Below are 20,707 nucleotides of genomic sequence, written 5' to 3' on the forward strand. Positions count from 1 at the left end.
AAATGGCTCGGAGACACGTACAGGGTCATAACATTTACCAAGACATACAGCTTGTCATTGGATATCTCTAAAATTAACTTAGTACGGGGCAATTTAGGTGCACGATACATTATAGAGCGATTACGATAACACTTGCACAATCGAATAACCGCCAATATTAATAAGAATCCTGAACACATTAAAATCAGAATTAACGTTTCATTTCGAAGTTGGATCATGGAACTCTTCAAATCTCGCAAGGGGTGGTCCGTAATTAACTCGTCTACTGGCAAATATAACGTTTTAGCCCGGATCCTGGGAAGGGATGCAATCAATATGCTCAAAGTTCTCACCTTACAAACTGTATATACTGACAAAATCAGTGACCCTGTGCTTATAATAGCCAGAATGGTTTCAATTATAGTAATAGTTTTGACTTCCAAAAACGGTAAGGCAGGGGTTTCATCCGTAATGTCGCTAAATAATTTGTCTACTTTAGAATAATAAATTGGTTTATTTTTCCTTAATAAATCTGCCGTTCTGTTTAAATCTACCACCAAACGTGCATCAGAACGTACAATTTCCTCGAAATTCCCTCTGTTAATGGTGATGTTAGGGAGTTGTACTCGCCACGGGTTTTCATACATCGATTCCCCCGTAATTTCTGTCAAATCATCTGGGTCATAAAAGGGTATTAAAAATGGCAAATTTACCGGATGCAGAAACGTGGGGGCCTCGTCTTCTGTGCAACTGGTTAACAATGGCGATATATAGAGATTGTCGGAATTTATAGCGCATCCACAGGGCAATTTAATTATACACATTGTACAACCTTCAATAGGCTCAGGGCTTTTATCCCTGCATGCTATTAACCATTTTGTATCATTGCTATTTACCAAAATATTCCCCTGTCCGATTTCGAGAATCTTAGGGTCGTATACTGGGTTGAGTATTAAATCTATTTTACATGTGTTATGAATTTCCTCTTTATTATCATAGAACAAGGCCTTCGTACACGACGACTTACGCATATTTATCATGGTAATCACAGAGGGACAATCTTTTACTGTCAGACCAGTACAAGACGAAATTTGGTCTGCACTCATTTCAATGTAGTAAGTTTCATCTTCATTAACCCCAAAATACTCTGCAACTGACGTTACCTTCGTGCGCCCGTTCTTTGCTGTATTATTGTCGAAATGCTGAGGTTTATCACCTAAATCATAAGGGAGGGGCATAGGCATGACTATCACTTTATACACTTCGAATATGTCGTTTTTTATAGTAATGGGGATTCCAATCTTTATGTACACATTATTGTCTGTACGCCGAAATGTCACTCTCGCATTATGGTAATAATAATTCAAATTCGTGTATGCTATATCAAAATTAGGATATTTCTTTCGTAGTTTTTTTCGCACTGCCCTTAAAGCATCCCCTAACACTCTCGGTCCTACCAACTGCAAAGGTAACCTTTCTTGTAATAACACGTCAATCAAACTCACCCTACGTTGTGTCTCCCTTTCAAGTAACTGTAACGCTTGTAGGCGTTGAATAGCATATCGAAACATTAAATGTGTGGATCGCCGTTCATAATTTAATTCTTTTTCTAACGCCTCTTGATTTAGTTCCATTCTGTTCAAGCGCTTTCTCCATTGCGATAAATCAGATACGATCGAATAAATGGCCTCATGATTTTCCTTAATCCCATTCAGAGCATTCTCTATTCTTTTATTCGTTGTGAAAACATATGAATTTAAATCATCTTCGTACGCAACAATTTGATCTGTCATAACCTCCGTGGAACTTTCCAATGCCGCTACATGCCGTCTCAAAATATTTACGTCGTTCGACGTGGCCGTTCCGAATAAAGATTTCGATACCTTCCCTACAAAGTCTAATAATCCCCTTTTCTGCCGTTCATTTCCCAAATTCTTTTTCTCTATCTTTGGAAATAACACACGAATCGCTCGTTCATCTCTCGAAATATGATACATATAGAACTTATTCTGTTGTTCGACTAACTTCAAAGTTTCCCCGTATTCCTCACAAAACTTCGGAATGAGGTGAACTGTTTCGTTCGAACATAATGACTCATTCACACTCATCATAGGAATATCTAAATAAGGTATTGCGAACGTATGATGCCAGTACGTTAGGCTGTTATCGATGTTTGCTACCCGTTCAAACAATACTCCATAATTGGGGCGCAGAACATAATCTCTCATCTGCACAGACGGTTTCCATCGTACGACCAGTAATACACTAATAAATATCAACGCTATTCTCATCTTGACATCAATTTCTCGGGAGACGCACTATAAATTAGTAATGAAATGAAAAGAAAGGGGTATGACACATGATAAATGAAAAATTCGTGGCCAATTCTCAATTTGCGTGGTCGAATGGTAGAATTAAGTACCCACCTAAAGCGTTTCCTATGTTCTCATCAAATTGTCCATGGCGTCACCGCCCGGCGTCTTCATGAAAGTGTGACCCCCAACACCAAACCCGTACGTAGCTATAGTGCGGACATAACACCTCCATGTAATTTAAACTTAGGCTTTATCATGGATTCTTTCCACGCTCCTTGAGAAATGATCTCGTATGAATGAATTCGTTAAGTATTATCGTTAGTAATGAATGATGTGCGTCCCAGGGCCTAAATAACACTCGTCTTGTCACACACTAATCTCTTTTTAATATACTTCTAAACCATTAATCAACTTTTCCCGCCTTCTTTTATTCGCTTTTGTCGATCCCATAAGGGGTATCGGATGGTCTTCTAAAAATACTCTCGCCTGTTCGTTTAAATTCTCATAACATTCCCAAGAATTTTGATCTTTTGGGTACACCACCCATTTAATAAGATACTCTTTTCTACCGTTCCTTAGCCTACCCTTAATAATCTTTTCGATACCAAAATATCCGCTATTCTTACTATTCATCTCTGTGTCTCTGGGCATACATACAATTCAATACCACAAAAAAAACGGTAAGAAAAAAGATAGAAAAGCAAGCAATACATTACATTACTGAGCAATAGGGTTAGGGTTCTGGAAAAGAGTTCAACGTCCTTGAGTTACACAGTGTCAGTTACAGTGTCCAGCGAGCAGTTCTCTAAGCAATACACAGATAGCTAAAGTTCTAATTCAAAGTCTATATAGCGTCTTCTTCTTTCGTCGCGTTAGTCCGGGGTCGTTCTTTCATCTTCTTCTTGTCTTTAATGTCGCACAATTCTTAATTATACAGTCCTATCCGGTACTGGTCCTTCCGAAGGGGTTCTGAAATCTTCATCTCTTCTGCGTCGTTCATCGGTGCCATACTGTTAACGGTGTTAGTCGTCAAGCGCGGTTTCTGAGTCGTTTCTGCCATGGAGCTGTTAGTTCAGTTCACAAGAAAGACACCTCTTCGTCATTTCACTTTTCTTCACAGGATGATTTTTGTGTTGAACACAATGCCCAAGGGTTATCCACCACGTGTGATAGGTATTTTTGATGGTTAAAACCTTTCACTTAGGTAACCGGGATTCGGTCGTTTCCACGCTAGGCTAACAAAAGACACGAGCTTCGTTCATGTTCCCAAAACGATTCTCTGCCAAGTCCCTGGTTTTCACCCGAGACAGCATTGAATCCATCTTTATTTCTTGTCACCCCTTAACCAATTACAATCAGTATAAGAGACTCCAAGGCCTTGCCTTCCAACAAACAACCAATCACATGAAAGTGTTACACATCATAATCAATTAATTACTCGTCAAGCTGTCTAGAGAAAACATTTCTATACATTGTCAACGCTAACTAATATTGATGGGGTAATAATCTCGCACTAACATTCCACAAAGATACTACCTTATTTAAACTCGCAAACAACATTGGTTTAGAATTACAGCTACTGTCTTGTATCTTAAAAACTGCAGAGTCATAAGATGTTTTTGGTTGATTTCGACCAGCTCGCCATCTGGTCTTGTCATTAACCTTTATCAGTATATGTCATGGCAACCACTGTCAAACTGACTGAAATATAAATCATGATAGTATCAACTGCAGCCAGATAGGTCCATACAGAAATGAATCCCATCTCATAAAATATTATTCACATATGGAAAAGCGATTTTCATGCCAGAGCTTTAATGTTTAATTGTATGTGCAATAAAACACTTATTATGAATCACATGCCTAGATGATGTAATTGCATTCAGATAATATGCTCGACTGGTTAAAAGAATAAGATAAGGTGGTGGATAGGAAGTGAGTGTATACATAAACAATTAAAACACAATACGTAGAGGTAGAGGTAGTATTGCGCATTGTTTTATTTGATTGGAATAACAACATCTATAACGGTCAATAACATAGCATAATGAATTACAGATCAACTGAGAAGAAATATTGCGCCTAATACTAAGCGTAGTAAACCACAGTTCCTTGACATTTATGGTTTTATTTATTTTTCACTGAAATAGTGACAGGAAAAAGGGTCTAGTGGATCTTTATCTATGAACATGCATGCAAAACCAGTTGATTTCAACATCTTCATAGCCGTTTGCTTGCCCCACATTGCCCCCAAACCAGCACCATTCTTGAAATGCAACGAAACAGTCATGCAATGCATTAGGCTACATCCATAGAACATGGGTGATACAGGATTCGAGATTTCGTCAGCAAGTTTAGATGACGCCAACACATCCACCATGGAAAAGTAACCTTCCGGTTTTAGAATGCGATATATCTCATTCAACACGACGTATGGATGCGCCTGGTCATGAATGGCATTCATTGCGATTGCGTAATCGAACGAATTGGACCAATCAGTAGGTAGTTGAGCAGCATCGTATTCATAAAATACTACATTCTTTGCATCCATATTTTTCGCACCTTCACGCGCGCTTTTAACGGCATGTGAGGAGAATTCCACCCCATGGAACTCGCTCAATGGGAATTGAAGTCCCAGTCTGTTTAATATTGTGCCTCTTCCACATCCAATATCGATTACTTTAGCTCCAGATTCTGAATAAAATGCACACACACATTATAAGTAAAGATAAGAGATGTATTTGAAAGTTTAGAAGACAAACACTTTCTATGACGTTTGAACAATCTGGGAAACTCTTCAGTTGAGTACAAATCTGTAATGTACTTGCAACGGGATCTGTTGTTAAAAGATTGAGATGACGAGTGGTATGTACTTCATATTTGGCACACATTCTATATGAAACCAGACATGTTGGTATTTGCAGGAATCGTACTAATTGGGATCATTACCAGTTTCATGAGCGATTTTGCATGTAATGTTGTTTTTCAGAATATTTGTTTTAATCTTATTTAGCACAATAAGAATTCCAGTTATTGACCTGTGACATTATGGAACCACTCCCAACATCACTTGTAAGTGGAGCCTATTGATGAAAGAGTGAATTACAACAGGTACCATAGCCAAAAAAGTGGATGAATTGTTGGTATAGTCCTGGCGTTATATATTATAATATAATATATATTAAAGGAAATAACAACGAATCAAATCAAATGTCATAAATATTAATCAGTGACAGCCTTGGACAAATATAGCAGTCAAACGTTCAATAAATAAACTAAAAAATAATAATTCATTCTTAGCTGGGAGTAAACAGGATAAGGCCTACTCACCCAATCAACTTTTCACTTTTTCTGTTTCAATGAGAAACTTTAGTAGTTGTAAAAATCTGGAGCAAGTCAGATCATCCATCCACTTGTTAAACCCAGGAAAATTTGAATATGGTACACCTAAAAAAAAGTCATTAATCGATTAAGGCATTTAAATTGAACAACTTTAATGATATTGCGTTTCTGTGTAACTGTTACATTCGTTATGAGGAGATGATTATATTAATGTATTTTGAAAAGCCAAGAAAACTTAAATAAAACAAGAGCGTGGTGATCCCCAACCTGATGATGCTTTTAAAAAATGCTTGTCTCGCTTTTTTTTTCAATCATGGCTAACATGTGATTTTTTAATTTTCCTTAGGAAACCCACACAAATCCCGCAAGTGAAAGTCGTGTGTAAGATGACACTCACATTTAGAGCACAATCGAACAATGACTAGGAGAACTCGGTTTTCAGAATATGGCTATTGGCCATCTATAGTAGTAGCGCATTTGAAATTGTAAATACTGTTCTTTGATGTACTCATGTTGTAAGAAGTTCTCCCATAACTTATTACTAAAGATGTTTCTTATAATAATGATAATAAAATCATATCCGCATTCGGGATCTAGATACAAAACAATAACGTTTGAGCACAAAAAGTGATGACTAATCATATATATATCAGTAATTTGTTGACTTTTCAAAAAACTGACATTATTGTAGATGTCATTAATAAACACACATAAACAAAGTGGAGACTCAGATATGTTAAACTGCTAATACCCTCTGCTAAAAGCCACTGAGGATGGCCAAAAGGGACGAAAAATGCGTCAGCAGACTATGCCATAGTATTTGCATATTTGAAAAAACATCTTTTGGCTCTCACCTCCTGGACCATCTTTCTTGAAACATCTGACCAATTCTTCATAGGGATGACATACTACAGGTAATAATTGCGACATTATTGGCTGATATTGTATATGGTTATATGATATTGCTCAATAGTTAAATATCTTGCCATAACTTAAGACTTACCAAAAACATAATTAAATGTGTATTGTGTTTATAAACCCACGTGTTTTTTTCTCTGATCACTATTACTCTCAACACAATGCTGAGTGTAAACTGGCAATAACATAACATACCTACATACATGCTTTTTGCCCATACATCACAGTGCCATAAAGTCTATATTTTTATTATTACACATAAACGAAGTAAACTTAGAAAGATCACACGTACGATGTATTTGTATTGTAAGCATGAAGCAGATGAATGTAACACGAACACAACAGATAATTTTCACGCATCAAGTGTACACAGCACCCGCGTAAATACAGTATATATGAAATCATTGGTGTTTATTAACAAAATACCTGAAAAATCAAACTTCATGACAGTCGGAGAAGGCGACACGAACATGGCCCTAAAATATACCAAGTAGGCTGAAACTAGTGTGAATATTGTTCATACGGTGAAATTAGATGCATCAACATGATCCCAACACTAATCATTTCTGCACATTCACCCAAAGTATACATGTACTAAATGTGATCAAAATTCACTTAGATTCGATGTGATTTTCCTTAGTCTGAAATAGTATAATGCAAATTGTCTACTCACTATGCAAAAACATGGATCCACAACTAATTACGAGTATTTAACACACATAATCTTCCCTGTGTGCTGCACATACACGGGAGGTGATTACATCCGCATTCTAATACTGTAACAGTTTACTGCTTGTTTGTATATATATATATGTATATGGTGTGGCAGCCTTATATATATACATCCAAGTAAACAACCAGAAAAATTATCACAATGTTACAGCATGGTCAGATACGGCGGCACGAAATTTCGCATGGGGGCGAGATTTGCTCACCATCCCTTGCGTTCCATAGTCTCAAAGGGTCGCCGATGCCGCCGCCACTGATGGTATGATAACAATGTCTGCAAGCATTTGAAAAACACATTGTTTTAACTCAATATTTAAAGGGCGGCAGTCGTCGTGCCATGTCCTGTTCGACATGGGACCCATAGCAACGTATACAACGCGTGTAAAATACATACATGAAATTCGAACACGCGCTATGCGACGACCACCGCGCTTTAAGGATAACACAATTATTGTATTATCTCCTGTACATCATTTATTATTCACCTTTTCAGATAATATCGACATAAAAAATGTCAGAAAGGTAACATGTAAGGCAATTGGAAATGATGGTCTATCAAATATTTTCGTTAGAACTGTGCAGACGAACTATCAAGCCCACTAGTTTTCCGCTTTACCTGATCATTTTTTCTGCACACTGGAAATCTTTCACACGTCATCATCACACTCTTAAATGAGGTTATCATTAAGACATTTTTATTTTCCTCAAAACACATTTTCCTAAACTATGATAATGTATCATTCATATAACAAACACGATTAGTGCATTGTTCAGTAATGCGGTAACGCGACTGATTGCCCATATCTACCTCTGATAAGTAAAGCCGAATATAGAACACTTCATTCTCTGCAGGTAGGTAGTACATACATTTGATTATGTGCATGTTTGATTCAAGTTTAATTTTATTGATGTATTTTTCTAATTACAATCAGAAAGATCACTGATTTGAATCAGGATGTTTCACTTCACAGAATCAATCACTTTTAGATTAGTCATCATTGGAAATAAATTTTACGGGGCATTACTATCTTCATGTAACTATGTATTGATTTCTCCCAAACACAGACACTAGCTCATTCTCTTACACTTCTGCTTCTGCAGATTTGGGATATTGGGAACTGGGTTAGATTCAATAATTTCAAACTTGGTATTTCTGTCATGAATTAGTTTTCGCGTATCTGTTGATCGACTTCTTTAGCTGATTACTAGTGAATGGCTGTGTTAGATCTGTCATCATTTAGGCTCATGCGAGGTGTTGGACGGAACTTGACTCAGTGATTTGGAACTAATTACGATATAACCGTCGCTGTCCGGACCGCTATTTCTGACAGTTGGTATTCGCAGTTAGTAATATGGTGAACGATTAATCAAAAGATATGACGTGTCCAGTACTTAGTTTGATTGGCTATGTGCAAGCTGAATGTGTGAAGGCCACGCCTTAGAGTCTTTTAACTTCTTTGTAATTGGTTAAGGTTTTGAAAGTGAATAAAGAAGTTTTAGTTGGTCTTGGTGAGAACACCACGAAAGACGCAGTCTTTGGTCAGCCTTGCGATAGTCTTGGGGACTTTTCCCCAGGGCACTGTGTCTTATAGGGTACTCGACTGACCGACTAAAGACGAAAGTTGATACGTATTTCGTTGTGTGCGTCTATTTGACTGTAAGGCTTAAGTGACTTTCCCAGTCCGGTACCTCAAGCAGACAATATATAAAGACAGACCCCCAGACCAGAAGTATTTCCCCGCGATACACCTATCATGTCACTTCATCCTATTGGCGATATTGTTATAATACTATTACTCATTATGGTTTGAGACACATCAATTCAGAGAACTACGCCTTATTGTAAATACACTGATAGATAATATTGTTGCCGCTATTCCTTAAAATTAATATGTGAATGTAGCTTATATATATAACTTTATTATATGCTATCATGGTTTGGATTTTAGGTGCGGATAAATTTTAAACTCGATAGTAATCGATCAACCTGATATATAGAACCTTGTAAAATGGGGGTTTCGGATAGTGATGACACTTTCACATACATGACCCCTAAAAAGAAAAAAAAATAGTGACATTCCAATAATACAGTGAAATACTTATACTATAGACTGGGAATCGATTAATCTAAATACGTTTTTAAGTAGCAACGATGGTGAATGTATCAAACTAATTTGTGTTTATCATTTCAATTGTTTTAATATATATGATAATTTGTTTTTAAATAAGAAATAAACGAAGTCAGTAAAAAGTACAAAAAAACATCAGTAACCAACTTGTTATTTTATTTTTTGTGCCAGGCGACAGTTCCGGACATTGAATGTTACTGTTGTCTCTCCTGACTGTTTTGTACCGCAAATTGCTAGTGCTGATACATAGTGCATTTTTGCCACAGAAGCCATATTCATGTTTGGGACTAATACAACCAGTATGATACGAATGAACAGTAACAAACTTGTTCATATGATTCCAAACCATATCACATAAAAGATTGATATAATTGTCTTTACTTAGTTTGTTCGAACAAATATTTAACAGATTCGCTTCATGTCATATGTTTTACTCGGAAAATTCAGTGAAAAAAATTCTGGTTTTATAATCCAAAAAAAATGAAGACAACTCCGGCAACAACATATAATCTACTGCAGCTTGCATAATAAAGTGCGTAACAGTGTGTTTATACAAACACACACCCTTGTCTTTTATTAATGATATAATAGGAGTGCACTATATTGAAACTCACCATCTACATAAACTCTCAAAGTCCGTTCACAGTAATACAATAATGAGCACTGTGGCCTCTAGACTGGCGCAGTTGGGGCGATTAATTTGTTTTTGTAGTTTAAATATAATTTCGCGAAATCATCCCGACTGCAGGAAATTAATTGCTATTAAATATTCATGAATGCACATATTATAATGAAATACGGAAATACGTGCATAATGAGGTCAACATGGTAAAGGTCACACTGCAGACCCAACATGACGGCACGTTGCAATTCGAGTAGTTGTAGTTGTAGTCAGCCGACGTCTTCTCGGTCAGAGGTCAGTTGAAGAGACGTTGTGATTGGCTTAGATGATTGTCAATTAGAACACTCATTAACATATTTTTTTTTATTTTTTTTTATTTTCCATCTTCCACAAAGAGTATACAGATTAATACACAAGTAATGGAAATAATAAAAATTCAATTCAATAAGTTGATCAATTGCAAATGTCAGTGCATGTACTGTTACACTAGAAAATTATTCCATTTCTTCCAAACAATTCTTGTTGTGCCCTTTCTGGTTGAGAGTAGTAATTCATACTTTTTGTTGTATCTCACCTCTGCTATAGCTATGTTAAAATGTGGTATAACTTTTTATGATAAGTATAATGTGGTTGAGTAGTCTCAATGGACAAGCTCTTATCTCCCAAGATAATTTGTTGCTTGTTAACTTATTTTGAATTCTTAAGGCAGATCTCCATAAAATCTGTACTGCTTCTCACTCAACAAATAGATGAATTAATGTTTCGGGAGCATTGTGACAGAAAGTGCATACATCTGAACTTACTAATGCTGAATTCATATGAAATAACATTTCATTTGTATAAAGAATATTGTGACTTAATTTCCATTCGAAATTCTCGGAGTTTGTTGCAGATTGTAATTTTAAAGGGCAGAGAATAAATAAATGTCCAGTCAAGGTAAGCTCCATTAAACAGATTATTAAAGAAGGTCTGATTTTAGGGAGTGACAAAAAAGATTTGTTATTAATTTACGAACACTTTTTTGTGTACACTTTTCTACTACTAATAACTTCCCCTGACAGAAAATGGTATTACAAAAAGTATTTGTTGGTGTTATATGTATAGTACTGCTCTTTTTCCATTCGGCAGGAATTGCTGAGATACGACCTCTCTAAAGAAGAAACTGTGATTGGTTTATCCCCAATATCTGCAGATCACCCCAAGCCTTAATTTCTCCTTTATTATTGAAAATATCTGCAATATGGACAAAGCCTAGGTCATAAAAACAAGGGTGAAAAATACTTTTTCCATTAATGAGAACATGCCTGTTATTCCATATGATTTCATTTGAAGGGGAAATATAGTACCTTGACCCTAACCACACCATACATCTAATAAATCTACATAAAAATGGGGCATACTAATATTGAGCGACTCCACAGAAAAATTCCATTTGAAGATAAGGTGTCCCCCAACTGTTTTTAGATAATGGTCAAAAACAAGCTTCCAAGGGTGAAAAGTATCAGAGAGATAATGCTTGATCCACATTATTTTAAAGGCTTTTCACATTGCACAAATATCCAAGATACCCAACTCCCTTGGCCTATACTATCTTTCATAGTGTTGCGTGCTATTCTGTCATGTCCATTCCAAATAAAGGAGTATATTTTAAAATTTAGAATTCGAATATCTTTGTTATGAACATTGATCAAGTTTAAAATATATAATATCTTTGGAATTACTAGAGTTTTTATAATCTGGATTTTACCAATAATGGAAAGATTACGACTTGTCCAGCAACGCAGCACACATGCAAGTCCTTTGAGTGGTGCAGTCAGGTTTTTTTCATAAGCTGTAGTTGCACTATATGAGAAAAATGCACCAACAATCTTGATAGAGGACATAGGCGACTTCACCCCAAACATCTTTTCTTGACGGAATCACCATTTTCCCGTTAACATAATTACCCGTTGAAAAATCGAAGAATTCCTGTAGTGTCGACAGAGGGCCATGCAGAATAAACTAGTCGGGGTGATTTCGCAGTCACAGTGGATTTCGCACTAACACCTCCATTTCGCGATTTTTTTTATTTTATTTAAACTACAAAAACAAATTAATCGCCCCGACTGCGCCAGTCTATGTAGCCTCGTATCTGAGTCTACAAATGTAGGTCAGGGTCATAGAGCACTCTATCGGAATACCAATGTACATTACATGAATAATATGACAGAACCCCCCCCCCCCCGTGGAATTTAGGTTGAGGAACCCCATTGCCCATTAATATGTTCCAGCAACGCTGGTGCAAAACGCGGATCACTGTCTGTATGAAAAGAATCAGACGTCTAATCTGAGTCACTATCCGAATAAATGACTTTTAGTTGGGGTCACGACAGAACCAGAACTTGACGACTATGATATACTCCACTGACGAGGTGATCGACTTTCGTCGACAGCGGCCGTCGATGAGCTGCACGCTACAACTTCGTTTGTGATACTGCTTGCTGGTCGTGGATTTAATGAGTCATGGTTACCGGTTAAATGTTGCTCATTTAGTAATCTTTATTTGGAACCGAGTAACGCCGCAATCGCTGATTTTACTGCGGGCGGATCTTCCGAGAGCCCTTCAGGGTTTATAAAACCCAGTTTCCAGGTGGTAAACATACATTAAGTTCTCCCAATCGTAGATTATATATTAATTCATATAGGTTGGTCAATAGCTCTATAGAAATTCCTATAGGCGGAGTCTATAAGCTTTGTTTTGCCATGGTCACTTCGATCATTTTTTCGAAGGTATTTGAATTCCCGAATTGATAGCGTTTGCGCATTCATCGTTTGTGTGCTTGAGCATATCGCGCGACCTGGCTTCAACAAACCGTAAGTAGGACAGATTTTGAACGTACCAAACGCGTAGAGTCGCAGTGCGCCGAAAATCACAGTTTCCAACTTCAAACGTACAAAATCCACTGAAATAAAACTGCCGTCATCTTTCGTACCAGCCTCTGAAATTTGCTCACTATTCTGCCCAAGCAAGAATAACGAGTATGCAAATTATCTTTGGCTTTGGCTGTCTTAAATAGTTCTTCTAGCTACCCTCGTTTGTACCCACCCACATTCACTCCGCTGTCTTTAAATAAAACTGAAGGAGTCACCGACAGTAATTAGTACAAGTAAAACCTCATACTTCATAGATTTCCACTAGAAGAGCGCATTGGATTGTGGGAAAATCAATTTCAATCAAAACAAAAATTCGCACATGTGCGGCGCCACGACTGTCGTCCTTTAATTGAACGAACGCCACAGAGTTTCTGGCAACAACGTTTATTATTGTACGAAAAACTATGCTTTTTTTGTTCTACCACGAAAGAACATGCAACAATTAACCACGTTGTCTCAGGTTTTCAAATTATAATGAGTTGTCGGGTGAGGGCATGACGGTAATTCCACTAGTTCTTGATATTTCATAGAAATTTGACGTCGTACGCATACTGATTTCGTGGAAAAGATTATGCATTCATGTGAGGGCGCTGTTACAATGTCGTACAGACGACTTTCCCGGAAGTAGCAAAACTGGGGTGCAAAAATACTTCTGCTTTGTCACGGCGGAAAATACAAACATGTCAGATTGCTGATAGTCGATAGAAGGTAAATCTATTTTTGTGACAACAATTGATGCACCGAGAAGCATAATATCACGCATGCGAAACTCCGTATCTTCGACTTCCGGGAAAGTCGTCTATATTAACTTTAAGAGCATTGTGGTAACACAGGTGGCGCTATTCGCTATTCAGCACTATTCGGCGATCTGCGTGTCAATGCTTTAAGAGGGCACAGATATGGCTGCACAGGGCGGTACAAGCGACGTACAACAAATAGGAAAGGATTTCTTGACTTGTGGTCTCTGTCTTGACTACTACAAGAACGCCAAAACACTACCATGTCTACATTCGTACTGTGAAACATGTCTGGATAAACTGGTAGAGAAAACAGCTGAATTGATCTGTCCACAATGCCGGAAACGATTCGACTGTGATAATCAAGATAAAGCAGGTCAACTCGGTACCAATCACATGATTAACGGTCTTGTAGAGTTCGTAAAAGCTCGTAACCGCCAGTCGGATCGCGCAACCGAGGGATTGAAATGTGAAGCGTGTGACGTCACACAAGCTACCAGTAGATGCATGGACTGTCAAGTCAACTTCTGTTATGGTTGCATTCGAGTTCACTCGGTTGCAAGATCACTTCGAGGTCATCACGTAGTTTCTATTCAACAGTACCTGGAAAGTACACCTCATGTTTCCAATCATCGGCCATCATCGTTCTGTAATATCAAAGGTCACGAAATGAATGAAATACAGTTCTATTGTGATACGTGTGAAGTTTCTAATTGTCTTGCATGTACCGTAGTTGGTCATAGAGTTCCAGAACACAGACACAGAGAAGTAACTGAAGCGGCGAAAGAGTTTGCCACTAAACTGGAAGATCGGAACGAGAAATTGAGACCGAAAGAAAACGAGTCCAATATATCCTGCACACAAGCCACACAGGAAATGATTACCATACAAGAACTGTACGAACAACAAGTAACAAAAGTGAAGCAACACGTCGAACATCTTATCAAGAAAGCGAGAAGTGACGAAGAAAAGATTCTTACCATCTTAAAAAAAGAGCACGATAAGCGAAAGAAATTTCTAGAATGTGAAATTGACAGATATGAGATGTCTGAGAAGAATATCAGAAGTACTTGCAGTTTTATTGATGCGTTGATACAGTACGGTGCTGATGGCGAGATAGTCACGGAATACAAGAAAACATCGGACAGACTTAATGAGCTACTTGCTAGCAAGACGCAACACCGGCTTTCGGAATGCTTTGTACAATTCGCACCACACGCCGATCTGTTAAGTCAGGACTGTAATACGGTGGGTAAGGTCACTGGTATTGTCGATTCGGTAAAAGTTATACTGCATAAAATACCCAAAACTGTCTTCGTTAATGAAACTGTCAATTTTACAATGACGACAGTTGGAAGCGAAAATAGAATCACTCAATTACCTTCGTATATCGATGTATTTGCTGTATTGGAGACATCTAACGGGACGTCATCGAATCAACTGCCAATCACTGATCACCTTGATGGGAATTACACAGTTAAGTTCAAAGTTCAAGAAGAAGGCTATCACAGATTAACTACTAGTATGACCGTCGGAGATAACAAGATACCAGGATTCCCCTTCGTCATTCAAGCGCCATCAAGTATGTACATTTATATGTCTGTCTGTCTGTCTGTTCGTCCGTCTGTCTGTCTGTCATTCTGCCTGTCTATTATTGGATTGTATTTTTCTATTAAATCTATGTGTAAAACATGATCCAATCCGAGATGAATCAAGTGGGAAACAGATTTGTTTTAATTGTATTTATTTAATATATTCAGCCTCAACAACTGAGATAAAATTAGAATATTTTTTCTTAATTGTGAACAATAGATTTCTGAAAGTAGTTTGACACTAAATATGAATTACACTAGGCGTTTTGCTTGACTGACATGTTAAATGATTTACTAGTTTACAAGTAATCGAATTCATAAAATCTGAAGTTTTATAATAGCATTTAGACCAATTGTCCAGGTGGAAAAAACAAACTAAAAACACCAAATTGCACGACTGTGTCCCAGAATTACAAAAGGCATTCTTGAAATGGCGCAAGACGTTGTTTGTACGGGTAATAAAATTAAAAAATTGACATAAGGTTAATTAAATTAAGGTAGCGGGACTATTATTTTCATACTTGTTTTCATCCTCTAATTGTGACTAAATGAATACAAATAGACCCAGGAAAGTATATATTTTTAGAATCGCCAGACTTCAAGCTTTTCACAAGTGTATTTTGCATGCCCGTATCTGCATTCTACGACGCGTTACTCAACCAAAGGTGAAAAATTACTTTTTCTGTAAAAAAAATAATTACGCATTTATGCTGGCGATAAGAAGTACTTTTTTCACTTTTCCTAGTTGTTCAATAGTCTGGTAAATTGAATGTGTCTGGTCAGTTTTATTCAAGCAACGCGTTTTAAAAAATAGTGTGCTGAATTTCAATTACTGTTTTAGTCGCATTGCCCCCAACTCAAACCGCAACTCGTTGGTAAATAATCGATGAAATAGTTTGTCTGGACACATTCAAGTTCCTCTCATTGTCACCTTAAAGCTGTGAAAATTTGGTGTTAATCCGACAACAATAAGTATACGTTATTTTTTGTTAAAGACCTTGTATTTTGAAAAACATAAACTCCTAGAAAACGTCCATGAAGGAACAGCAAAGATTTTCAAGCTTGTTTATCGGCACAATCAATTTGTTTTCCCATCAAGGTCTGTTTTAACATGTGTAGGGACATCCAAATGTGTAAGGCTATTGGAAACCAAAAAAATAAAGGAATGGGATAGCTATAATTGGATAAATTCGGCATATGAAAACACCAAAATCAATGATTTTTTTTTCAGTGGCTGTGTGACCTTGTGTCTGACACATTCATATGCAAATGACTAATCTGTGAAACAAATAGGGGCGGAGACAAACCACTCAAATGTTTGGAAACACTAATTGTGTGTCAGATAGCTACTGATAACACATCCTAAAATTGCTTTGTCTTGAGTTTATCTTTGAAACTTATAGGCACGCAGATTAAACCTGTGTTGTTGATTTTGGAAAACACTACTGAGGCTGCCTTGCTCCCCTTCAGAAAATCTACATTTTAACCAACTTACATGACATTCTATGTTATGTTGACTTTATCACATGAAAGTTTATAGTGCATTTCATCAATTAATAAATAAATGTGAAAATCGTAATTTTCAACACAAATAATAGTCTCGCTACCTTAAACATTGCGTTGTAGAACATCATTCCGTGTATAGTTTACACTTTGCTTCGAGATACAGACAGATGGTGCTAAGTATATCATATATTGTATGTATTCTATCTACATACTTTCAGCTGTTTGAAAACATGAACTGAAATCTCAACATTGAAAGTTTTGAAATATTTCCTATTCTGATACAATGCAAACTAGTTTATTTCTAATATCGCAGTGAAAATGTGATATATTTAACAGCATAAATACTTGTGTATATAATTGACACAGTTTAACGCTTATTATTGCAGTTTCACTAACACTGTCCAAAATTTAAATTATCTTGAGTAGCTCATACTTTGTGTTGCTTAGTATAGTTCATGTGACATAGAAGTAGTTGTGCTTTACTAATCATGCCTATAGTTCATTGTTACATAACGTGATTGCTGTATTTAAATAATAGTTAGTTGCATTCACAATGTTACGATATTTATAATTCATGATTTTGTTCTAATTTCCGTAACCAATTTATTGCTGACATAATATTACGATATTTTAAACTTGATCAATTTCTTCGTATATGATATCGCTGTGAATCATGTACGTAGTATAGTTACTGGTGATATAGTCTTGATTAAAGCGATGGGGTCGCCACCTGCGCATGCGTGGGAATTGAGTCCCAAGCGATGATAACAACACACGCTAAAAACGCAAATGCTCATGGGACGACGCTTGTTTGTATACAGTGATACGCTGTGGCCATTTGACGCATGTGACGACTCCCCTGCTTGAATAAACATAAATAATAGTTTCAATAACTAGTACTGGTACTAGTGACAGGTCCAAAATTTAAATCTTAAGGTCACATGGTTCCAACACAGCACAAACTGTCAGCCTGTGAGGCTTTCATAGATTCTTGTGTTCAGGTGAATATATAATATCCAACAACTGTTTTTATTTAATTCATATGTTATAAATTATTTATGTTTTTCAGTACAGGATATGGTTAAGCAGGTTTGGCAAAGTTCAAGGGTTAGGAGGGGAAGAGATTGGAAATGGGGAAACCAGGTATGTATGCAGTATGCTTGACATTAATTTTGGGGACACCTAGTATAATATTTATACAGTATATTTTATATTGATTTGGGGTTACTAGGTATACCTATATACAGTATGTTTAACATTGGTTACCTATCAACTTAACCAACCTACTACTCAGTTGTCACGTGACGTCTGATATGAATTCCCGTTAAATTTATTTTTTGCTTTTCACGGAATTCGAACGCCCTCTGTGCGACCGAAGTCAATATTTGATAAACAAATATCCTAATTAACCATTGTTAAGGGGAGTGTCTTCAATTTAAAGCACACGTGAAACCAATATGCAAATGAAGGATAAGTGCTTGGACTGTATATACTTTATAGTATACGAGTTAAAATGTTCCTTACACGATACACTGACAGGGACAATGTATTAATTTGAATATCACACAATGCATTGTTAAATAATCATATCATGGCACGCTGGGTGTACATAATATCATCCCACTTCAGTGTTCGGTGTGTTGTGTTCTATTTTTCACTTTCAGTTTGTCGTTTTGATTAATATTGTCGTTAATTACAGGACGGTGATCCACCTGGTGTTGGTACAGTGAAACGTGTAATCGGTGGTAGTGTGTATGTAACGTGGGATCATGGAAAGACTGATGATCTTGGATTGGGAAATGTACAAAGTATACAAATACCTCTGGGGTGTAAGCGTTTTGACAGTCAATTTTGTTTTCATTATCGCATGAATGCTCATGGGGCCTGTGACTTGCAACCAGCACAGTTCTACTAGTCCTAGTTTGGATCCTTCGATAGTGTCTGTATGTTTGACTGGTGTTAACTGAAAACAATCACAATTGTTCTCACTTGCATATGTTATCGTACGTATTATACTTATTTTAATAAAATATCAGACAGATGAGAGCTTTACTAACAGTTAGTTTTTGAGGGCATGTGGGTCTATATTTCATATGGTGTCAGTAGTACTGTACATGCGAAACATGGGCACGTCTGTCTAAATAAAATTCTTGTCATCGTACATAATATTATCACTATGCCTTCCTTTGTCAACGTGTCTGATTCGTGGTATCATAATTTAATGTAAGGAGTTAGACTGGCGCAGTCGGGCGATTAATTTGTTTTTTGTAGTTTAAATAAAATTAAAAAAATCGCGAAATGAAGGTATTAGCGCGAAATCACCCCGACTGGTTTATTGTGCAGGAAATTCATTGCTATTAAATATTCATGAATGCCCACAGGTGGGCGCGGAAACACGTGCAAAATGAGGTGAACATGGTAAAGGTCACAGTGCAGACATAACATGGCGGCACGTTGAAATTCGAGTTCGTCGTAGTCGTCGATTCTAATTCATCACAATTTGTAAAAAAGTAACTCGTACTAGTTGTAGAATTAAAAAAAAATCGGCTGCTACAACCAGCCGACGTTTTCTCGGTCAGAGATCAGTTGAAGAGACGTTGTGATTGGCTTAGATGATTGTCAATTAGAACATCATTAACATAATTACCTGTTGAAAAATCGACGGGTTTCTGCAGTGTCGATAGAGGGCCATGCAGAATAAATCAGTCGGGTTGATTTCGCAGTTACAGGGGATTTCGCGCTAACACCTCCATTTCGCGATTTTTTGTATTTTATTTGAACTACAAAAACAAATTAATCACCCGACTGCGCCAGTCTAGTAAGGAGTATGAGAGTGTAGACAAATATGCTGTCATAATGAGTCTTCAGTAACTTGAATAATGTTGTGGGAGAGTTCTATTACAAACAAAATACTTGTATTAATTGTTAAATATGAATGATCGTTATCAAAACAGTTCTAGTAGTATAAATTCAGATTTCAAGTTTATATGTAAACAATGTTGTGCTTAATATTCTACAGTTGTATAGTTGTATAGACATGGGAATAATTAACCGGATTGCGATAATGCAACAGTCAAACTGTCACCATATCGCCCTCTCAGTAAACTAATTAGATCAATAAAGCGACATGTAATAATGTAATCGCGGTGGTATTAATTAGGGCTAAACCATTCAGCAAAATAAAGAAGTACAGTCATGATTTCTATGAATTTAACTATTCTAATCAGGTTGATTTTGTTGAAGTTCATGATAAATAAAATAACATCAGTGTTGATTTTGTGAATATAAAGGTCAGGTCATTCAACCTTCATTAACAACATAGGTAACTTCAGCACTTTTGTTTCTGTGTCACTGTACATGATTGCACACTGTTTTACATCTGTTTTACATCTGCTTTTGAATTTCTTTGAATTGTTTCTTTAAATGTAGGTGATTAATCTCCAGTAAATGTATATGATTAATCTGTATGCATGGATGGCCTTCGTCACTGTATGCTATGGTCTTTCCTGACCTTACATATACAGGGCAAGCCATGTGTAGTTTAACTATGTTTATTTTTAGATTTGTTTTTTTTTTGTTCATTTCGTTGACCATTGACTGACAGGCGACTAATTTTGTATCGAGAAAACGTCAAAATCAACTTTTCAGTTAATCAGGCTGAGGCAGGTTTTGATCGATATCCTTCGAACATGGTATTTCAATCGCACTCCAAAGCATTTAATTACCACAAATAATATAGCATCCGACCAGAGCATCATTGGTCGCCTTTCGAATACATCAATGGTAGACATATTTTGAATAATTATTTTAATCCAGAATTGTACACTATGATGCCGACTATGATGTGATGATTAAAACGTAAATAAATAATATAAAATGTTTAGTCATATTCAAATATTTACAATAAATTTAAATTTGTATATGA

General features: G+C 36.7%; 1 protein-coding gene across 1 annotated transcript; it reads left to right on the forward strand.

The window, feature by feature from the left end:
* The first annotated feature begins 13,795 nt into the window (after window positions 1-13,795).
* On the forward strand, window positions 13,796-18,948 carry LOC102807577 (E3 ubiquitin-protein ligase TRIM56-like). The gene is made up of 3 exons (XM_085503443.1): window positions 13,796-15,266; window positions 17,852-17,925; window positions 18,482-18,948. The coding sequence occupies exons 1-3, from the start codon at window positions 13,847-13,849 to the stop codon at window positions 18,695-18,697; spliced, it is 1,710 nt and encodes a 569-aa protein (XP_085359569.1). The 5' UTR covers window positions 13,796-13,846; the 3' UTR covers window positions 18,698-18,948.
* The last annotated feature ends 1,759 nt before the right edge of the window (window positions 18,949-20,707 follow it).

The sequence above is a fragment of the Saccoglossus kowalevskii genome, chromosome 9, assembly GCF_978046115.1.
Source record: "Saccoglossus kowalevskii chromosome 9, keSacKowa6.1, whole genome shotgun sequence".
Classification (NCBI taxonomy): domain Eukaryota; kingdom Metazoa; phylum Hemichordata; class Enteropneusta; family Harrimaniidae; genus Saccoglossus; species Saccoglossus kowalevskii.